The 23,458-nt window shown below is 41.4% G+C and overlaps 1 protein-coding gene across 5 annotated transcripts in view; it reads left to right on the forward strand.

The window, feature by feature from the left end:
* Positions 1 to 23,458, forward strand: part of CUX2 (cut like homeobox 2) — a 711,333-nt gene that overhangs the window by 613,665 nt on the left and 74,210 nt on the right. For all 5 annotated transcript variants that reach the window (XM_082244161.1, XM_082244162.1, XM_082244165.1 and 2 more), the window contains 2 exons: positions 15,465 to 15,513; positions 17,914 to 18,030. In XM_082244161.1, the coding sequence (XP_082100287.1) occupies positions 15,465 to 15,513; positions 17,914 to 18,030 (166 nt within the window). The remainder of the gene's footprint in view (positions 1 to 15,464; positions 15,514 to 17,913; positions 18,031 to 23,458) is intronic.

A 23,458-nucleotide genomic window follows, 5' to 3' on the forward strand; every position in this document is an offset into this window, starting at 1 on the left:
ACATAGAGAGAACACTTAATCTTATTACGCCAAAACAGATGTTCTTTGATATTTTGATAGGCTTCCCTACCTAGACGTGCTGTAAATAATATTCTTTTCAATGGTGATTTGAAGAAATGTGTGTATACAGTATGAGATTATTCTCATAATTATTATTATTAGAGTATTCTAAACTATCACATCCTAACCTTGCTAATTGCCAGAGCACTGTTGTTTTATATTATTTTGCTCTTGGTATCTCTAAACCCAAACCCATGTTAGAGAGTAAAGTCTAATAATTGCCTTTGTCATCTTCATAAAGTGTTTTGCTTTTAGTAAGTTCTGATGTTGCTTCATCCTAATGTTGGCTACATGCAGACGCAGGCAAACTTTAGTTAAATAAAGTAACAGTTTCATACCTGCTCTGCCCCAGGACCTGGAAGTACATCACCTAGTTATCATGAAGCATTATGACATCATCATTACTTCCCCATATCATTGTTTTTTCTTAAATTAGTTTGGGCCTTCACACAGTAGGCCTCATGTACACTGGACATTTTTGCATGTTAGCCTATGTGTCCAAGCACACATAGGGGTTAAAAGGAGTTTAGAGGTATGGACATTTAGAGCCAGAAAAAAACCTGCAGCCACATCCAGACTTTTCCTCTGCATGTTTTTAGAAAAAAACGCTAAAAACACATTAACATTAGGCATGTTTAGCGCTTGAGGATTCATTCATTTTAGTGAATTAGCCCCTAAGCTCTTGACTCACCTAAAGGCGTTACATGCTTTTACAAGCATTAAGCATTTTTTCTGCCACAACTCTGCTGCCAGGAGGAGAACCATCTAGAAGAGATAGAAAAACGCACAGTGTGCATGAGGGCTTATTGTTGTGTGTGGGAAGACTTTTGTGACCTGTATGCTCATGAGGTAGGGGAAAAGATCAGTGGAACTTCAGTTGAAACAAGGACATCTTTGAATGCTCTTGGTTTTCTAAGTAGGTGCAGAGAGTACTGCAACTCTAGCACCAATACCTTAGGAACTGGGGTAGCAGACATAGTAACTGTTGCCGGCCTCACGACCCCAAAGAACTATGTTCAGAGCTTACATACAGAATTATTGTTTAATTATAGTTACAAATCTGTTTATTAGGTGGAAGAGGATTTCAGGTGAACATGCTGTGTAAGGTGTTTGTGAGTAAGGTAGCATTTGCTAATATGGAGATTTGGGACTTGGGCTTTGCGATTGGTATCTCTATCCAGATGGGTAACTATTTGAGGTTTCTTCTTCTATTCTGATAATATATTTCTTTAAGTGAAGTACTTCTCTAGTGCAGGCAAGGTAGCCAGGCGACTGAAGGCAGCAGCATGACCAATATTCAAAATAGCTCTGATTGTAGATTGCAAAGAGGAGCGCTGACTTGCACAGTGGACCTAGTGCGGAAATGGTTTACCAACCTTGCTTTGTTATACAGGTAAAGTTCCTACATTTACAGGGAAAAAAAATACTATCCTTGTGATCTGGTCTATATTAACAGTATAGGCAAAAAGTCCCACATTCAGTAGCTAAGCTAGTAAAATGCTGTACAAGTATAAACCCTAAGCGCATGAGAAGTGGTGCTCTCCTAATTGGCCTTGACATGCCTGTTTCATTTGCATAAGGCAGTGGGCCCAGTTGGGTTTTAAGGTGGGGACTGCAGTTTATAGAAAAGGGATTAGAGCAGTATAGACTGTCACCTATAAGCAACAGCTTGTGTATGTCTGCTTTTCCTCTGCATGGCACAGTCATTTTTGTTTAAGAAACACCTACTGGCCATACATTTTTTTGCTTGTGATTCTTTCCTTGGACAAATAAGCACCATTTATATCAATACAGGTTGGTGGAAATTGTGCATCAAAGTAACCTGTCTGCCCTGCTAAGTTATTACAGGTATAGCAGTGCCCCCTTCATGGCCCCATATATCAATATCTTTACCCTTTACACACAGAGTAAGTCCAGCCTGGCAATTCATAAGCCTGACTAGTACAGTAAAACTGTTTGCAACAGTTTTCTTTAAACCATGACATGATAACCCGACCCGAAGTTTCAGAAGACTGGCACACTTCTACATCTGGTAAAAATCACAAAACACGTTGCAGAGTTACAGTAAGTTTCAGCTTTTGAAACTGCAATTAGCAATACTGTAATGTAACATTTTATTTGTCTTTATATTTATTATTTTTATAGTTAAATTCTACCCACAGCAACGTTTTATGGTAAGATGATATAAACAGCCACTAACCTAAGATACAAGATGCCTCACATAAATAGACTGTTAGACACATTCACAAATATATAATAAGTTGTACCCACCTGTGTACAGAGCCTTAACTATTTCACACTGCATTAACATTTGCACTGTAACTGAATGAAGATTATTGTTTCATATTAGTAGCAATTCCTCTGGCTCTGTCTGCCTATCAGAGGAGCAGCAGGTAAATTCTATATTGCACTCTGCTTAACAGAGAGCAGGATCTGTGAGTTAGGTCTGTTCAATGTGCTCAGTGTGTGATTCATGTGGTCTGAGGGAGTGTCCCCACTTATCCAATGGGGAGGCACATTGCATAGTGGAGGAAACCTGATCAATGGGCACACAGGCTAGGCTTTGATACAGCCCCAGTGATTGGCACAGACTGCTCTCTCGGTGTATTGTGGAATGTAGTATAAAAGCCAAGGGCACATGTGCTCAGGGTCTTTGGCTGGTGAGCAGAGTCCCAGAAGGCAGGTGGCGGCGGCCTCCTCTTCTGCAGTGGTTGGTGTATGGTCACAGGCAGTAAGCCTGGTGAGCCAGAAGTGTGGAGCTGAACCCAAAGGTCCAGGAGAGATGACTAGGAGGAGTTGAGACACTGTAGAACCTGAAAAGCAGTATCATGAGTACAGGGGATCGTTTCTAAGGGCCTGACCAGGAAGGGGGTCACTCCGGAGTAGAGTAGTCAGAGGACGGGTGTCAGCTGGTGGATAGAAAGGGGGTACTAGGCGGGTGCCCTGAAGATAAGAGCTAAAAAACATTACTTCAGATTCATCTAGTGGCTGGATGAAGCTACGGCCTTGCCGCATTCTCAGATATAAGTCCTCAGCATTGTGAATAGTTCAAGTGTTGGAGTATCCCACTCATCCCTTCTCCCATCCCCATCTAAAATAAATCAACAAAAAAACAACAACCCCTAGACTATTCATTGACTGAGCCAGAAATTAAAGTGTTAAGATTCTGCATGCATCAGTAAACATGAAATATGCATTATTGTATGTAATATGGGCAGAAATGTTTATGAAAAATGTTTGGGGTCCCAAGTTTCAAACCATGAAGGTTTTCCACTTTTGCTATTGTCTTTATAATACATTTTCAAATATACTTGATCAATTAGTCCAAACTAAACATTCGCTGTTTGGGAGTTTGGATCTGATCTAAACTTTTGACACGTTCAACTGGAATTTTCCAACAAACATTTGGTAATGTATTACTGGAGCTATCATTGCCCAAGGTCATGCAACTGACTTTTGGTCAGGTACTATGCCCATAATGCTTACAATGTAGGTTGCAGCACAAACCCTTTCTCAGCAGTCTTTTGTCAGTGTGTTGGAGATAGTGAATGAGGAACAACTGACAGTGCTTTTAGACAGAATGAGTTGCCAAAGCCGCGTACACAGGAGCCCAATGCCGGCCAACATCGGCCAGTTCAATAAAAAACATTCAGCTCATGTGTATGCCAGCTGGTCTGACAGAAGCTGGCCATTTCCCATTGGCTGAGAGTGCTGACCGGAGTGTTCTGGCAGGGAAGGGGGCATCCCCCTGTCAGAACACAACAGCTTAGTAGGGGAGCGGACAGTTTTTTTCTGTTCAACCAAAAAAAAACAATATTTTGTACCAGGCTTTAGTGTAGTGTAGTGTGCTACTACTGCTTAGTGCTTTATACAGTACAGTTAAGTAATTAGGAAAAGGGCTATGCTTTTCCACCTCCACCTTCTACCTTCTCCCTTTACACCTCTACCCCATTATACCTGATTCCTTTTCAGCAGCCTCCACCTATAGGGATGATGGTATATCAAGGGGTATCAAAGGTCTACCTTATGGCTCCTCTAATGGGGAAGAGGATCTGCACAGGGATATGCAGAATAGGGGTGAGCACAGAGTGCAATCTTGCTTTGATTCTGACAACTCCACCAGCTGCATCATTGTGTAGGTAAGTTTTGCTGCCTCAGCTGCTAGAGCAAAAAAAATAAAAAATACCCCCAGCCATTCACCGGCTCAGCATTTAAATGCCAATTTTGGCAAAAATTATGCCTTTACAATTCCTACCTTTCCAACTGATGGATTCTGCCCCTTTTTGGAAAATGTCAGCCTGTGCTGTTCCACAGTGGTGGGTCCTTGACCACCATTTCTTTCACCTTGCCCTTCACTACCTCGTAAGGTAATGTTTCCATGTTGCTGTAGCAATGTCTACATGACCAGGGACATGTGTTCCATAAAGTATGGCCGACACTATATATCGCTGGGTGACTCTGTTGGCAGCCAGGAAGGATGCAGGGCAGGACACACTGCTCAAGTTTGTTCTGCCATCCCATGACCTTACAGGACTTCCATACATTTCAGGTCTGCTCTGCTCAGACACCATCCATGTGAGGCCACAGGAGGCACAGGAGGAGGAGTATGGTTGCCGTGGGAGCATTGAAATTGATAATGACACAGAAAAGTCTCCCAGAGGTGGCTTCATGCCTCCCAATCCTCCCAAACCCCAGGAGTAGTACATAGCTGAGGGTAGGTGGCTCAGGAAAATGTTGTCCCCAGCAGGTCTAAGAAATCAGCTTCCTCCACCTCAAGTAATTTGTGTTGCATGGGCTTCATCATGCTCCAGAGTCTACAAAAAGACCCTGAGATTTGTGGCATCAAGGAGAGGGACATTCCCTTCTTGATCTATGTTAAAAGGGAAAGTTGCAGAGCTCTTCCTGTATATGTGAAGGATGAAACACCTTGAAGATAGGCTAAGGAGAAACCTTTGTAAGTCATTTACAGAGTTTAGCAAAGAATGTCTCGTGTACAAGGTGTCTCAGAACCTGTAGATGGTGAAAGGAGGAGTGGTGGCTGCCTGAGCAGTCTTGAGCAATGCTTTCAGCCCTAGCTCCTAGAGTTCTCATTTACCACCTATTGGCAGTGGCTGCATCACATGGTGGTTGATCAGTTGGATAGACCTTTTGAATAGATTACCCCCTTCAGGGATTGACCACTGGCCATAGCTTACCCATTATGCAAATGTGCAGCCAGTATGCTCTCTGAACATATATATTCAGTACTGCTGAAGGCTTTGTGAAAGACATCAGCTGCAGCTACCAAGCCCCTGCTGTGCATTCTGCTCATTAATTTTTGGGTGGATTGTGCCACCCTTCCAAAAAAACATCCTAAGTTTCTCCTTTCACCTCCACAAGCTACAAAAAAACTCACATGCTGTCACCATTGCCATTTCCGGTGTCCTTGAGCACACCCAGTAATCATTAGCACATCCTTCTTCCTTTTACTGTTAACTTTTTGTGCCATGGTTGTAGATCTGTTACCATTACCATCTAAAAGAACTGTGGCTGTTCTTTGTAACGGTTGTTTAATGTGGCAATCAATTTTGTTTAGCAGCTGTTTCATAGTTGCAAATGCTGTACATTTTGTTTAAGAGCCGGTTCACACTGAGGCGACTCGACTTCGGGGGGCGACCTGTGAAGTCGCGTGCACCGCCTTTTTCTAAGTTGGAGCGACTTGTGGAGCGACCTATTAGAACGGGTCCTGTACTACTAAATGAACCGCGACCGACTGTGACTTGTCAGGCTGACAAGTCGCCTGACAAGTCGCGGCAGTGTGAATGGGCTCTAAAAGAGTCCATCATTTTTTCTGCAGGAATAATTATTATTTTGGGTTATGGTGTTTTGGTACCACCACCCACCCAAAACCCTTTTTTTTTTTTTTGCAGCTGTGTGACAGTTGCAAATACAGAGAATGTTTGTTAAAGCTGGGTACACCCTGTGCTCTGCAGGAAGAAGTTTGTCAGGGTATTGTGTTTGGGCACCACCAACACCCAAAACCCAATTTTCCTACTGCTAAGTGACACTAGAGCAAAATCTAGAAATTTTGGTCACTGTGGATAATCTCTTCTCCATAAATATGTGTGTTGAGTTACGGTGCTTTGCCACATATAATACCTGAAATCTAATTTTTACAACATTTCTTATATGAAGGTATATATTGTTGGGCTTGGTAAATACTGCATTGACCATTATCTTTTTTGTTGAATTGCAGTGTATCATGAACAACACTTTGTTTCCTCTCCTTGCTCCTGAGTTGTGAAATATGCAATACATACTCTTTAAAGAAGTGTGGCTTAACAGTGATTTCTCAAATAAAAATTACTAAGTCTCACTCTTTGCTACTGAAAATCGGGCCTATATAACTTACTTGAAATATGTGCTGATATTTCTTCAAAACATTTTTCTCCTTTTTTCACAGGGAGAATAAAATGTATTGTTTGGATTTACAGATGTCTCTCTTCCTTTTGATTTGCCTTGGATGAGAACTACTGCTATGCAGAAAATCTGAATGATTTCTAGATTATGTGTCAGAAAAATGCCAGTATGATTATTGCTATTTGAAATAGAACATCTCTCTGTATCCTATACTGGCTCGTTGTGCATCACATCTGTGAAATAGTAATTTAGTGTGTCCTAAAAGCATATTTGCATAGTTTCAAAAAAGTTAAGATTCGGTTCTAGGAAGATGTACAATTAACATTATTGGTGTGCACCTAAATACAGTTCAATGCTTCCCATTAAGAGATTTTTTTATCTGAAATCTGTACAATATTTATAGCGTATCTGCAAAAAAATCCAAAGGGCTGCACCCTGCCCCACATCCCCATAAGACCACAGCAAAAATAAACAAAGAAGTGGGATTTTTATGGGGGAAATCACAGGAATGGGCAACACATAAATAAAATCATAACATTTTATTTAGCAAAAATAAAAAATGGTATAAAAAACATTACTGCATTAGGCATGACTTAACAGGTCTCAGACACCATTTCATATGCAGTAAAGTTCCATAAATATATCACATGTCCTCCGTTTATCACATAGAGCAGGAGTTCCCAAACTGTGGGTCGTGACCCAGTGGTGGGTCGCAAGCTGCAATTCAGTGGGTCGCCAGCAGGTTTTGAGCCAGAGCTGCCCAGGTATCCAGGCATCCCAAGTCTCCCACGAGGTGCGGGAGCCTCCCACATTATGCCTGCGGCTCACTAACACCCGCAAGCGCAGCCTCATATCCCGGCTGCAATTGTTAGCTGTCATTGAACCCGTCAGTGAACTCTGTCAGCTAAGAACCGAGTGGCATCGCTGCTTCCATTCTGTAAAGTTTGGCTCCTCCTGTCACAGGCGGAGTCAGTAATATTGCACTCTGCCTATGACAGGAGGAGCCATGACGCGATTGGCTGAACAGCGCGCCACTGTACTCTGACACCTGCAGCTATCGTGTCATTCGGAGTCCCCTGCCTGGAATCAGTATCCTTCCACATGCTTGATGAGAGGTGGGGACGGATGGGACCAGCATGTGATTGTGCAGACGTGAAGAACACACAGGTAACCTAAGATGGGTCACCCTATTCCCTTCAACAGCTCTACCTAGGTAGCCAAGCCACCGCCTGTTGATGCCATGCCTCCTTCTTCATCATGCCTTGTCTCCTTCTTCATGCCATGGCCTCCTTCTTCATGCCATGCGGCATGGCATGCAGAAGGAGACAAGACATGAAGAGGGAGGCATGGCATGATGCCTGAGCCTCCTTCTTCTTGCCTTGTTTGACTTCCTTCATCATACTATGCCTCCTTTTCTTCATGCCTTGTTTCCTTCCTTCTTCATGCCACGTCTCCTTCTTTCTCATACCTCTGGCACCCGGTGTCATTTGCCAACCTCCTTCTTATAATGACTATAAAGTGTGACTTACTCACCTTGTATTAATTATCACCATGACCATGGCATCACCTCTCCTTTTCGTGCCTGTAACTATTATATATAATTCAGACAGCGCTACAGGTACCAGGGCTACACAGTGCCAGTCTGATGAATGCAGCAGGTACAAAATTAGTTTGGCAGGCATGGTCACCCCAGGTCTTCTTCTTTCTCCCAGAATGCAGTAATAGCCCAGCCAAGTCAGTACACACATGAATGGGTCCAAGTTAAAGTATAATTAAATTCTGTCTGCTTTGCAGCAGGTGTAGGTGCCCTATACCAGCATTCACTTCCCGCAAAAGGAACTTTGCCGGGTTAATTTCAGTCAATTAAACTGATTTGTTACTAATATATAATTATTTCAGCAGGTGTAATGCTGCTCACTTTCAGGGGTGATGATGAGAAATGAGAGGACGTAGCAGTTTACTAAATTGAAAAGTAGTAAATTGATATTTTTATTTAACATCCCCCTTCCTTTAAAATATGCATTATTATTATTTGCATTTATATAGCGCCAACAAATTCTGTAGTGCTTTACAATATTCAATTAAAAGGAAGTGGGTCCCGAAAAATAACTGTATTCAGAAGTGGTTCTCGGCCCAAAAAGTTTGGTAAGCCCTGACATAGAGGAATGAAGATAGATCATAGACTGACAATTAGGGTTCGGATATGAAATCTCAACGCGTTTCACGGTTAGTGCGTCATCATTATAGGTTTCAGTGCTAACAATAAAGAAAAATGTCATTAAATTTAGAAAATAAAGGTATAAAATGAAAAAGACTTATTACAGTTTATCACTATTACATTTAAATTAGCCACAGCATATTGTTACTTACAGATGATATGTACACAGAAGTCGTCAGCATGCTAGTATGGAAGACCCTATAATGTAATAGGTCCTTTTCATTTTATCCCTATATTTTGTATAATAATTAATTAAAATTTTCTTTATTATTAGTATTGACACCACTCCCGATGAAGCACTAGCATTGAGAATCACATCAAGATCATAATTTTCTGTTTATGATTCCTATCTGGGAAGAGTAGAGGGCGCAATGTATTTATAGAACTTTACTGGATGTGAACTGGTAATTGAGACCTGTTAAGTCATACCTTACACAGTAGTATGTTTTTTTTTATCATTTTTATATGTATACTGAATAAATTGTGATGATTTTATTTATATGTGGTCCATTCCTGCTATTTGCACCTTAAAAATCTCACTTTTTTGTTTATTTTTTGCATATCTGCAATTAAATAGTCTAATGCAATTATTTAAAGTTAAATCTGCCCACTCTGTCCCTTATAAATAATGGCCACTCAAGAAAAAGCTTAAAAGCTGCGCTGGCAAGGACTTTTTTCATCTGCTTGAAAAAAATGTTTTATCCTAATGATGTAATCTGCTTGTTCTCTCTCTGACAAATAGTAGATAGCCTGAAACCTGCGCACCACATCTGTCAATTTTTTCCTTCTTCACTCTATGAAGAAAAAGCCATTTTATTTAGGGAAAATTTCAATCTGGTTACTCTCTCCCTCCCCTTGCAGTCTTGACAATGAAGGTTGTGTTACACAGATGTATGCTGTTTCCATCCTCACTCTCCAAAACTAAGACAATGATAAAAAAATTTCCTGATGTAAAAAGCCTGCCTGCTCTATACCTCCACATTTGTAGATTGTCCACACCAGCTTGTGTTGCATTGCGAGCTATGTTAAGTTGTCTGCTTATTCCACCATTAGCATCCAAAAAAACAGCTAATTGTTTTTTTTGTTTTTTTAAAGGATACTACAATTGTTCAGAAATTGCACAAAACAGGCTTTTTATCTGTGGTGCAAACCTATATGCTATTTCCATCCTTAGTGTCCAAAAAAAAACGAATTGTTTGCCTGCTCGGAAATTGTAGCCTGTCCCCACAGGCTGGATTGTTGTGATGCAAACCTGTATATTATTTTCCAACTTCAGTGTTCAAACAACAAACTATTTTTTTTTTTTTAAATTACAGATGATTTTTAATCTTAGCAGTGGGAGCGAACATGCTGACAAACCGATCAACCAATTAACACTGTTGAAAACCAAGCATTTTACAATGTCTAAAAAACAGATGTTAGGAAAAACAAGAATTCCAAAAAATTAGCCTGAATTGAATAGTATTAGTACAACAAACAAATTTTTAATTTAAAATCAGATGGATTATACTACCTGATACCCTCAGAAATGGTGACTTGTCAAAAAGGCTTACTAGCTTTGTAGAAAAGATGTTTGATTTTTCCATCCGCATTTTTCAAAATAGACAAAAATTTTTTTGGTTTAAAGATGCAATTTGCATGATCAATCACTCAGAAGTTAATGCTTAATACCTGAACTGCAAAGCTGTCACATTTTTTCCATCTTTAGTTTTTAAAAGGAGACATCAATTTTTGATTTCAAGGTGCAATCTGATTTCTCTCTCCGGCTAAAAATTGCAATAAAATAAAATGTCTATCCAATGAAAGCCTAAATGATGTCCTTCAAAACTGTTTAATTTTTTCAGTCTTCAAAAGTAGGAAATAGCTCTAAATTGTATTTTTTTACACATAATCTGCCTACTCTCTACCTCTGGAATAGTGGAGTAGCAAAAAGTCTTCAAGCAATCTCCAGTATATTTTTACAATTGTTTAGTTCTACGGTCTGAGATTAAAAAAAAAAAAGACATTGTGATTTGCTTATCTCAGAGCAGGTCTTCTTGATCTCCCTCTGACATAGAATCTGAGCCAAAAAGTAATGCATACTTTCCAGCTCATCAATTCATTTTTTCTGGCTCTAAAAAAGTATACTCTAATTTATATTTTAGGAGGATCAGAGCCTCTCCGTCTTGCATTGCAGCCTAGACATACATGGTGTGCTGCATATTCCTGCAGTATTTCTGGCTCTTGGCTCTGACATAATAAACCTAAATATTTTTTTTTATCCAAACACAATTATGCCTCATTTCTTCCTCTGACATAGTGGCCAAGTAAAAATGTTTGCCTAATGGCCACTGAGTTTGTGCAATATTAAGGATGTTGCCTGGGCTGGAATGTCCTACTATAATAGTTTTTTCTGGAACAAAATCAACTCATCTCTTCCTTTTACATTGCTGCCTTGCACCCAAACAGACTGTTTGCATTCTCTCCGGGGTATTGTGTGAAAATTTAGCTCATGTCTCTGTCAATGTGATTTTTTTTTCTTTCTTGTTCAACATAACAGTTTGTGGTTTGGGCTTTTTTTTTTTTATTATTGCAGTCTGGGTTAGCACTTTTTTCAACTTGGTACTCAATACAGTGTGTTACTGAATAGAAGGTCACAAAAAGTTATTCTTTGTGACTTGTTTTGCCTGTTTGGCAGTATTAAATACTTTTCTTTTTAATTTACAATAGTTTTATGCTGTGTTGCCTCTTCTGCTTCCAATGAACCTTCAGCTTCCATTGATTTCAGTGGAGTTCGGACTCCAAACCTGGTTGCATTTGGTTCATCGCTATTGATCATCTGTTTTCCCTGAGGTACAGGCTGACAAATTTAGTATGCCACCCACAGACATGAGATCTTCAACTGATTTGTCAGAAATGGCTAATTGAGTGACTGTTAGCCCATGTCTATGGGAACCCTTAGAAAACATTCAATTTTCAAGCTCTCACATCTTGGTTCAAGGTTGCACTCCAGTGTTTACACCTCTTCTGGTTTGTCAAATTCATTTTTGATTTAAGCAAAATTAAGTACAAGGAAACCTGCCGTGAGAAAGATATACAGACTGCTATGGCTAATCTCATTCTGCAAATAATTGTTTCCCGTCTGTCTTGCTGATCTCCCACCTGTCATTAGAAAAAACATGAGGGCTGCCATTAATATTATAATACAGGATTTATATAGCACCAACAGTTTGTGCAGCACTTTACAACGTTAGGGGCAAACAGTTCAGTTACAATACAATTCAAAACAGGGGAAATCAGAGGGCCCTGCTCGTTAGCACTTACGATGTAAAAGTATGTCTGATCTCTCCTTCTGATATAGCTAGTTATCTGGCCGTCATGTTGACTCTTTGGCTTTAATATTTTAGGTTGTTGACCTGCAGTAAGCATGCAGAGTTCTGACTTTACACTGATTTTGCTGATCTGCATACTTGTGTTGGGCTGGTGACTGAAATGATTGAAGCCCAAAGATTAACATAACAGCAAGACAGCCAGTATTTTTACGCCGATGTTAGCAAAAGAATTCTTATTTTTGTCTGTAAAGGTTTACTTTATAGTTTTGTGAGTTATCAGTTCTTAATAGGTGTGCAGAAAATTATTTCTGGCTTCCCTTGCTTGCATATACAGTGCCTTGAAAAAGTACTCATACCTCTTGAAATTTTCCAAATTTTGTCATGTTACAACCAAAAAAGCAAATGTATTTTATTGGGATTTTATGTGCTAGACCAACACAAAGTGGCACATGATTGTGAAGCGGAAGAAAAATGATAAATGGTTTTCAATTTTTTTTACAAATAAATATCTGAAAAGTGTGGCGTGCATTTGTATACAGCCTCCTTTACTCTGAAACCCCTAACTAAAATCTAGTGGAACCAGTTGCATTCAGAAGTCACCTAATTAGTAAATAGAGTCCACCTGTGTGTAATTTAATATCAGTATGTTCTGCGAAGCCCTCAGAGGTTTGTTAGAGAACCTTAGTGAACAAACAGCATCATAAATGCCAAGGAACACACCAGACAGGTCAGGGAGAAGTTTCAAGCAAGGGTTCGGGTATAAAAAAAATATCCATTTGGAAAAAAAGAAAATATCCAAAGCTTTGAACATCTCACAGGGCACTGTTCAATCCATCATCCAAAATTGAAAGAGTATGGCACAACTGCAAACCTACCAAGACATGCCCATCCACCTAAACTGACAGGCCGGGCAAGGAGAGCATTATTCAGAGAAGCAGCCAAGAGGCCCATGGTAACTCTGGAGGAGCTGCAGAGATCTACAGCTCAGTTGGGAGAATCTGTCCACAGGACAACTATTAGTCATGCATTCTACAAATCTGGCCTTTATAGAAGAGTGGCAAGAAGAAAGCAATTGTTGAAAGAAAGTCGTAGGAATCTCTGTTTACAGTGTGCAAGAAGCCATGTGGGGGACACAGCAAACATGTGGAAGAAGTTGCTCTGGTCAGATGAGACCAAAATTCCATTTTATGGCTTAAAGCAAAACGCAATTTGTGGCGGAAAACTAACACTGCACATCACCCTGAACACACCATCCCCATCGTGAAACATGGTGGTGGCAGCATCATGTTGTGGGGATGCTTTTTTTTAGCAGGGGCAGGGAGATGGTCAGAGTTGAAAGAAAGATGGATGGAGCCAAATACAGGGCAATCTTAGAAGAAAGAAGAAAACCTGTTGGAGTCTGCAAATTACTTGGGACTGGGGCGGTGGGGGTACACCTTCTAGCAGGACTACGACCCTAAACATACAGCCAGAGCTGCAATGGAAGGGTTTAGATCAAAGCATATTCATGTGTTAGAATGGCCCAGTCAAAGTCCAGACCTAAATCTAATTGAGAATCTGTAGCAAGACTTGAAAATTTTTGTTCACATACACTCTCTATCCATTCTGACAGAGATGCAAATACTCCCAAAGATTTTGCAAAGAAGAATGGGTAAAAGTTTCACTCTCTAGATGGGCAAAGCTGGTAGAGACATACCCAAAAAGGCTTGCAGCTGTAATTCCAGGGAAAGGTGGTTCTACAAAGTTTTGACTCAGGGCGCTGACTACAAATGCACGCCACACTTTCAGATATTTATTTGTAAAAAATTTTGAAAATAATTTATCATTTTCCTTCCACTTCACAATTATGTGCCACTTAAAATCCCAATAAAATACATTTAGGTTTTTGATTGTAACATGACAAAATGTGGAAAATTTCAAGGGGTATTAATACTTTTTCAAGGCAATGTATGTTTCAGATCAGTGACTCAAAATGTTATTAGGCCAGAGCGAGCCAGGTAACTAGAATTGTCATAAGTAGATCCAGTCTGGCAGCTCCCATATTTCTTTCATTACCTGCTTCTTAAAGTAACAACATTTATTCTTTAAATAAAAAAAGAGATTGTACTTACCTACTCTGTGCAACAATATTGCACAGCAAGGTTGCTTTCCTTTTCTGGCAGTCCACACCAACTTTGCCAGCTCCTCCATCCTTCAGGTTCCTCCTTTAGCAAGCTGGATGCTAAGGAGGCATCCATATGAGTGTGGTCCTGATCCGGGCTGTGTGTGTCCAGTGAGGCTACGCCCCCACTCCCACCTCTCAGGAGTTTGACTGACAGTAGCATCAGCCTATGGCTCTGCTGCCCTCAGTTTGTCTTGTAAAAGCAGGAAGTGAGGGGGAGCGGTGCTGGAGCCAGAGACAGCCCTGGATCAGTAACATGAAGGCCAGGTAAGTGTTTAGGGTTAGGAGGTGGAAGAGGTAGGACAGCAGTGGGGTATTGTTTATCCTAATGCAGAGAATGCATTAAGGACAAATATTTTGATTTTAGAGACACTTTAAAGTACACTTGACATGAAAGAAATAAGTGGGCTGGTAATATTGGCCTCTCAAATTATGGAGTGTTTATTATAGCCTGATAAAGCTTCTGCTTGTGAAACTGGCATAAATATACCTTTGTAATGTATTACAGAGTCACATTGACTTGTTTGCTGGTAGAAAAGGCAGATCTATGGGTTGCCTGATTAAAAAGATTGGTTATTTGATTTTAGTAGATTGATTCATTCAATAGATTGATTGAGCCAATCTATTGAATAAATCAATCCGTTTTATTTTAAATATTGATTTGCTTGATAGATTGGCCAATTGATTCTTCAAACACATTTGGATGATGTATGCATATAGAAGACCTCTCATTTATAATGTTGCTCCTAAAAGCTTGATTTTCTAGCCAGTCCTGCTCTAATGATGATTATGGGTGAGGATTTTTTTCCATTCTTTAAATAAAAAGATTCCTTTATTTAAAACACAAGACACAAAACAAGCAGCATTGTGCTACGTACAGACACTTAAAGGGGTAAAACAGTGATATTCTTTTAATAAGCTGATTGAAGGTCATTGGTTGTCCCCCATTAATGTTTTTGCACCCTGTTCTTCATTGATTAGAAAATAATATGCAGAATAGCATGTCCAGGCATGGCACAGAGTAATTCATAATAAAACATAGTATTGAAAAAGATTATTTCAAATGTATAATTGTATAATATGTATATGATATTGTAATGTTCATTCGGACTGAGGCATGCTATACAAACCAGTTATATGACACTGTTCCTATATGTTTTTCTACTTCATTGTTTTCCAAGTCCAAGTGACCAAAACCTTCCTCTACACAGGGGATACAAACAGAGTGACCTGGAGTATATAGATAAGATCATTTTCGAATGAAAGCATGGGAAATGTCAAGGTGTTACATTTTTCTGTGTTCTACTTTGTTTAGGGCAGATGAAGTGGGCATGATCATGACCAACCTTGAAAAAGCCCATCGGGTAAGTAGACCTTCTATGTTTTGTGTAGATCCTGCTGCTTGAGATATAGCTTTGCAATATAGTCAAACATTCCTCCCGTAAGCCTTATGACTAATGCACCTCTGTAGTTTGTGGGACTCAGGAAGAGCATGTGCCGTGCTTATGAATTGTATTACCTGGTTAGAAAGAAATAACGTATTAAAATATTTATTTGTTTTGCTAAACACAAGTAATAATGTATAATTAAATAACTTTGGATTCCTTTACAACATAATACAATTGATTTTCATCGTGTTCTATATTTCTAAATAATAAAAAATACATTATATTGCAAAAAATTGAGCATATTTGATTTAAAATGCACATTTTATAGTGAGTCTTTGTGAATAGATCCTGCATACCTCAGACAGATACTGCTCTGTTCTTTGTAGAAGTATAGATATACAGTACTGCAATGTCAGACCTTTATTTGATATAAGTATATGCATGCCAAGTTTCTTGTACATCCTCAAACCATTGAAACACATAGTCCAAACCACATCCTTGTTTAAGAACATAAACTCTTATATCGTTTTCAAAGATGAAAGGGTCACTGTAATTGTATAAGGTTAGGGAATATCAAATACCTACTCAAAAGGAGAAATATTCATTCATAACTGCTTTTACTTATACAACTATTAGGTATCTCAAAACAACTGAAAATCGTGATAATAAAATAACTAGATTTTTAAGCAAGAAAATGCTCAAGATGTACAGCCTGTTACCTGAAGAGTTCACCTCTAGCCATATATGTATATATATATATATATATATATATATATATATATACTGTATATATATATATATATATATATATATATATATATATATATATTTATTTGTTTTTTATAGAGTGTGGAAGGGTTAAATCTATGCTGTTCCAATTGGAGAAATTTCCTTATAATTTCCCATCACTCTGGAAAACTCCCCACTTGGGGACACAGATAGCATTAACAACCAGAGAAAGGTATAAACCCCTCCCCATTCCATATAAAATGAAAAGAAAAGTTTAGGCTGGAGTTGGTAAATAAACTATGCCTACAACTTTAAAGTGTGTATAAAGCCAAAACTTTTTTTTGGAAAAGTGTGAGGAATGGTTGGCACTGTTGTCATGTTTTACCTAGTAACCATTGTCACCACCAGAACTAAAAGTTAGGGTGAATCCAAATTGTGAGTTGTTACTTGAAAAAAATAAAGTGGAAGTCTTTCAATAGGGACAGTTAAACACTAAAGAGACCTTGTCAGCAATTATTACATGGGCTTATTGGCAGTGTTTTTCCTTTCCAATTTTTTTATTCACATGCAATGTGCCTTTGCTAGAACATCTTACTAGTCAGCGTCCCAGCCCTGCCCTGTCTCTCCTTGCATGCCATAGCCCTCTCTTCTTCTGGGAGTGTCTAATTATATCTGTTCTACAGGAGTTAAAGGAAATAATATAGAGTGTTACTTGAGTGACAGCTGTGAGTGTGCTTGGGGGTGCTGGTATTACATCCAAAATGGCAGTGCCCAGTAGCATTCTCAACACTTTTGGATATCTACACAATGGGTTGCATTAACAGTTAAAAAGAATGCATAAAATATGTTTAATGGACATATCTCTCTGACATTACCATCTCTCACTTTGGAGTGATTTCATCTAGCTTCCTGTGGTGTCCAGCACATGTTCTCAAAATACTCAGTCTATATCCACAACATTAAACCAGATTTGAGTTGTGCTTCCTGATAGTGTGGAGTTCAGGTGACATATTGAAACAGAAAATTATGAATGCATTTTCTAAATTATCTTTCCATAACGGCTTATTTATGACAGTCCATCTAATATCTGCAGCTCTGCCTCTCTCCATCGCAGTTTTTTTTAATACAAATGTATGTAAAAAATATATGCATTCTGTGAACAAGCCATGGTAATCCACCTTCATGTGTTTACATAATTGTAATATCATTGTTTACTTGTATTCTAAATATGAATGTTTACCAAATATTTACTCAAAAACTGCAAGGTGATGAGAATCCATTTTGACTAGATGAGGAGGTTCTATTTTCCTGATAGTGAGCCCTGCAAACCAGGAACGCTTCCAGTAACAAACATTTTCAGGGAAAATCAGGGACATTTGGCAATAATGAAAACATTTTATACCATTTTCAATGCTTTTCTACTCTGGTCTACATCTGTGTCATTTTTCTTCCACTTAAAAAAACATATCTGGAGAGAGACAGCACTGCAGGTAGCCATGTAAAGAAGCACTTACCTCTCTGAACTAAGGGTAAGCAGGCATTTTCTACTTTTGAAGATAAGGTCAAACCACATTACTCAGCCCACATATATTATTTTTTAATCCAATGATGTATAGCTTGTATAACAATGCTTTCTTTCTTCTGCAGAGAGCAGAAGCTGCTCAGAGAGAGGTTGAGAGTCTCAGGGAGCAATTATCATCTGTAAATAATTCCATTAGACTGACCTGCTGTTCTCCACCAGGATCCGCCACACTGAATTCTGCTGTAAGTTTGTGTTCCAGTTTCCTGGAAAACTAGAAGGAAGAAGAAAAAATACATCATTGAGTAAATAAATAATTTGCAGTAGGAGACTGACTCAGTGAGAGCTGAAAAGACAGAGTGGTCTGTTGAGTCTGTCCTTTTTCAACATCTTTGTTTCAGGATAGACCTGTGTTTACCCCCAAGCAGGTTTAGATTCCCTTACTATTGACTGACTCACTGCTTCTGCTGAAAATCTGTCCCAAACGTCCACTCCTCTTATGGACAAAAATATTTAGTTTTAATTTATGAAGTAAAATGAAGTATTGTGTAGTAACATTTGTAAAGATTGTTGACCATAGCACAAAATGAGGGCATAAAGATGAAAGTACAGTGTCTAAGCATTTCAGCACTGGGTTCCTTGGTTCAGATCCCAGCCAGGACACTATGTGCATAGAGTCTGCATGTTCCCCCTATGCTTTCGTGAGTTTCCTTTTTGGTACGCTAACTTCATCTCCCATTCCAAAGACGTACTAGTAGGTTAATTGGTTCCTGTCCAAATTGGCCCTAGCATGTGTGTACATGTATATATACATGTGAAATAGGGAGGGGGGGTAGCGGGGTGTGTCTGTGTGTGTTTGTAGAGGGTAATGGAAACATATTGCTGTAGTAGGGGCAGAACAGGAGACTTGAGGATAAAGGAAGAAGGGGGGAGGGTGGAGGAAGAAAAGAGAACCCTCTAGGTGTTAACAGACTTTGTCAACATTTGGTTAAGTTTTAAGAGCATTTTATGATCCTCATTGCAGACAATCAGTTCGTGCCTAAACTCCATCTGTGGCAGAATCTAGTTCTGACCCTACTTAAATCTAAATTTTCAGAGTGTCTGAGGTCCCTATCATTATTTCTGACTGACACTGAGTACCTTCATAGCCTACTCATATAGGACTGTTTTTGAACATTCTAACTCTGATATGCAAACTGTTTTTTCCACTCCATCTAGAAAACTGTACCATCTGCTGTACCAGTTAGAGGGTCTTCTCCAGTTCTGTTAACACAAAGACATTACCTATATTCTCTGTTCTATAACAGTTCCTCTTTGAGGTCTGGGAACAACCTATGCTATCGTGGCTTCACCCTGATGATGTGATGAAACATTTTCCCTTTGATAGGGAATTCCTTGACAAATTATCTGTACTTTTTGTGAACTCTGCAGTTCTTCACTTTAATAGACATCTCGTCACAATGATTGATGACACCTTTTCCTTTACGGACTTCACAATGGAAATGTCAGTTTGGATTCACTGGAACAACTCTTCGTCCTCTGTTGGTGGTGACTTTAATTGGTGAAACCATTTCTTAATGCATAACATTTATTAGGAGGGACTCATCCATAACTGAACAAGAACCTCAAGCTTTGTAACTTGCTGAGCAACTGCCTGCAGCCCTCCACTTCAGTTAAAATGGCCTCCTAGTTTGGTGTCTATATGCGTTTGAAACGTTGACTACCTGCCTGGGATGTAAAACATGTATTTAAAAATGTACTTATTTACTTGACCTTGGAGGGAAGGCATCTCTTTGGTCATACACTCAAAGGGTAACTCCACTTTCCTGGGGAAAAAAATAGCAAATAAAAAAAAAAATACAGCGTATATAATGGTGACTTAAGTCATATTGTAATTGAATGTTATTAAAAATTACCTTTCTCTTTCGTTCATTGATGGACACAGCTCCTAATCTTCTTAACCATTGGGTTATACTGCCCCTTACAGGAGTAGGACACTAGGCAGAAAAAAAGTCTGGCTATGCCTATGGGCAGTCCTAGGGGGTATACTCCCTAGCTCTGCTATAGGTACTCTGTTTTTTTTTGAGTAAGGACCTAGTTCCTTGCTGGGATCTCTGGTCCTGGCAATTTTTTCTTTTTAGATAGAATTTTTTACTCCTGGATTTTTTCCTGTGAGATCTACAATCAACTGCCGGACTGGGCGACGGGCTGGATAATCTAGATCCAGTGGTCACCACAGTCTGGCCAGCGAGTGTGCACAGACCTCAGCTCCACGCTAGGTCGGCCGCGACATAGCCCCACCAGACGGGGGCTGGCCTGAGAGTTAAACGTCTCACAAGGTCGCATACGACCGGGTCTCGGCCTGAGTTACAGTGTTTCTCCTGGCCAACAGCCCCCCATTTTGATGGAGAGGAGGTTCTGTCTGGAGCGGTGCCCACCTGGTTCCTGGTATGTTAAGTAACTGTCCCCCCTCTTCCCCTGGAGGATTTTGGGGTGGATGTGGGCCCCTCCATAGGATGGTTGGACCCCTGGATTCCCCTCCTTCCCGTTAGGCACCCCCCTCATTGGTCTGGTGGTGCCACTCACCCCCCCCCCCTCCTTTACTGATGCTGGGGCTGTGGGGTGGCCTGGTCAACCGCCTGGGGTGAGGGCAGGGTGCTGTGCTGGCGATGGAGGCGGGGGGTGCGCCACTGACGTCTGGGCAGTCGGCTGTGGGGGGGGGGGGCTGTACCAGGTGGGGGCTCCTGCCAGGGGCACCCCTTCCTTCCTGTCCCATTTTTCGAGGCCTAGGGATATCTCCTGGGTCCCTGGGAGCCTTGTGGTGCTGCGCAGGGCTGCCGTTTTTTGTAGCCTGTGTGCTTAATGCACAGCGGCCATGTTTTGTAGTCTGGCGACCATTTTGCGGTGGTTTGCCATTAAAAATAGCAGCGGCCATGACTGTGGAACCCTCTGAGCGGCGATTTAGGCGGTGGGAGCCCCTCCTCATCCCCCGGTGCTGACTCCTTGATCTTTTAGTTTCCTGATCACTGTTCGTGCAATGCAGTTTCTGCTGGTGGCTGCGGTGCCTGGTTACTGCGGGTTGGTGAGTCTGGTAGGGTCTTCTCCCTCTCTTCTGAGGATCAATTGTTGCTCTGTGTCTGGCAACCGGTGGGCTGCCAGAGCGGTGGGGTTTGTTCCTTAGCAGCTTTTTACACTTTATTGTGGTGTCCCCTGGTGACTCATGGAGTCTTTGGAGCACATCTTCCCACCCGATCCCCTCTCTGAGGCTGCGGGGCCCTACGGGTCCCATCCATCCATCCATCCATGCACTGACGGCGGTCCTGGAATTCTTGGTGTCCCAGGTGGAGGTGGCTTTTGGGTGATGGGCTGGTAAAATGTGCCTCCCACCTTCCCCTGCCTCATCTGTCTCCTCAGACCCTGAATATGATTTGGGCGCCGTGGACGTGGGTCACCCCGCTGGGTTCCTCAACCACGCACCCTGAATCCCCAGATAGTGAGGAGGATCCCTCCACTTCTGCAACCGTGTACGAAAAAGCGCTGGTGGACACATTGTAGCTGTGCATGAGACCTTAAAGATGGAGAATGCAGCTGAGGGCTGCGGCTGAGGCGCAGGTTCCCTTTAGCATTCACAAGCCACCCAGTGAAAAGGTGCTCCCTTTCCCCTCCTAACAGAATTGTTACTAAATGGTGGGGATGACCAAAGCGTCCCCTTGGGGTCCCTAAACGATTTTGCTAGGCGACACCCCTATGTGGAGTCCCTTCTTAAGAAGTGGACTGTTCCACCGGTGGTGGAAACTCCGGTTTCCAGATTGAACAAAGCAACCATGATTCCGGTTGAAGAGTCCCCAGCCTTTAAGGACCCAGCTGACAGGAAGGCGGAGGCTGTGGCCCACAATATACTGTACACCCTGGCTGGTTCGGCACTGAGGCCGATATTCACCATTGCCCTGGTTTCGCAGATTCTGACCGAATGGGCTAGGCTTTTGCACCATGACCTGGAGAGGGTGTAGCTCCCCCTGCCTTTGCTAAGCTGGTGGACCAGCTGGTCCAGGGGCTGCAGGTTATTTGTAATGTCTCTTTGGATGCGGCTCCCCTAGTTGCTCGGCTCTCTGTTTCAGCAGTGGTCCTTCAGCGTGTGTTTTGGCTCAAATGCTGGTCTGCGGACCAGACTTCTAAAAAGGCCTTGACTGATCTTCCCTTTCAAGGATCGCCTGTTTCGTGCTACCCTGGAAGACATCATTAAAGGTCTCACAGGGGGGAAGATAACCTTTCTTCCGCAGGCTACTAAGGGCAAGGAACCTCGTCGTAGACGTGGGCCCTCCTTCTCGGCTCATAAGAAGTTTTTTCAGCCCTCCGGGGCCTCCTCTGGCAAACTTGGTCTGACAAGTCAAGAGCGGGCTTCTGAGGTGGGGGGACGTCTTTACTGGTTCCTGGACCCGTGGACTCCCCTGATACAAGTCAGGTGGGTCCAGGAGGTCATTCGATCTGGCTACAAGATCGAGTTTCATTCTTACCCTCCGGTAAGGTTCATCCTTCCAAAGTGGGTCTGTCCCCGGTCCGCTTCCAGGCTCTTTTATGGGCGGTGCAAGACCTTTTCCTTTAAAGGGTGATAGTCCCGGTTCCGACTATCTGAACTCTGAACATTTTCAGGGTTTTTTACTCAAACCTGTTTACAGTCCCCAGGAAGGAAGGCAAGATGCATTTAATTCTGTACCTAAAGGCGCTAAACTGCTTTGTGCTGGTGGAGAAGTTCAGAATGGAGTCCGTTCGCATGGTGGTGGCTTCCCTGCATCAGGGGGATTTTTCTTGCCTCCATCAACATCAAGGACACTTACCTTCATATTGCGATATGCTTTCACCTCTGCGCGCAGGTTGTCAAGATTGGGTGGCGTTACCCTGTTGTTCACCTTACTTGGTGGTTCACAGTGATAAGGTGGTTCTTCACCCCTGTCTGTCGTTCTTTCCTCAGGTTTCTCTGATTTTTATTTGAATAAAGACATTGTGTTGCCTTCCCTGTGTCCCAGACCAAAACATCGAAGGAAATTGCTTTGCATGCCTTTGATGTGGTCTGGACGAATATGGTGTATTTGGCAGCTACAGGGGCTTTTAGGAAATCATACTCACTATTTGTGCTTACAGGTGGGATCGGAAATGGTTGTCTGCTTCCTCTGCAACCATTTCCAGATTGATCAGACAGACAGTGATTCAGGCCTATTCCATCAATGGTCAGGTTCCTCCTTTCCCTGTCAGGGCACATTCTACTCAAGCGCTCAGTGCCTCCTGGGCCTTCCGTCATCAGGCGTCAGTGACACTGGTGTTCAAGGCCACCAAAATTCTATAAAGTGGATGTGTTGGCATCTGCAGATGCTTCCTTTGGCCGCAAGGTTTTGCAGGCTGCTGTTTAGAGGACCTGGTCCTCTTTGAGGGTGTATTGTTTTTTCAGGTGAGCTCCAGTTGTTTTGGTTGAGCTCCTGTTTACCTAGGTGGCTATAGTTAGCCTTGGGAATTTCTTTTCCCACCCCTCATGTTTAACACTGCTTTGGGACGTCCCAATGGTTAAGACGATGAGGAGCTGTGTCCATCAATGAACGAAAGAGAAAATGGGATTTTTGACTTACTATAAAATCCATTTCTCTGATGTTCATTGATGGACACAGCACCCACCCCTCTGTG

This window comes from Pelophylax lessonae, assembly GCF_965119305.1.
Source record: "Pelophylax lessonae genome assembly, chromosome: 1".
Taxonomy (NCBI): Eukaryota; Metazoa; Chordata; class Amphibia; order Anura; family Ranidae; genus Pelophylax; species Pelophylax lessonae.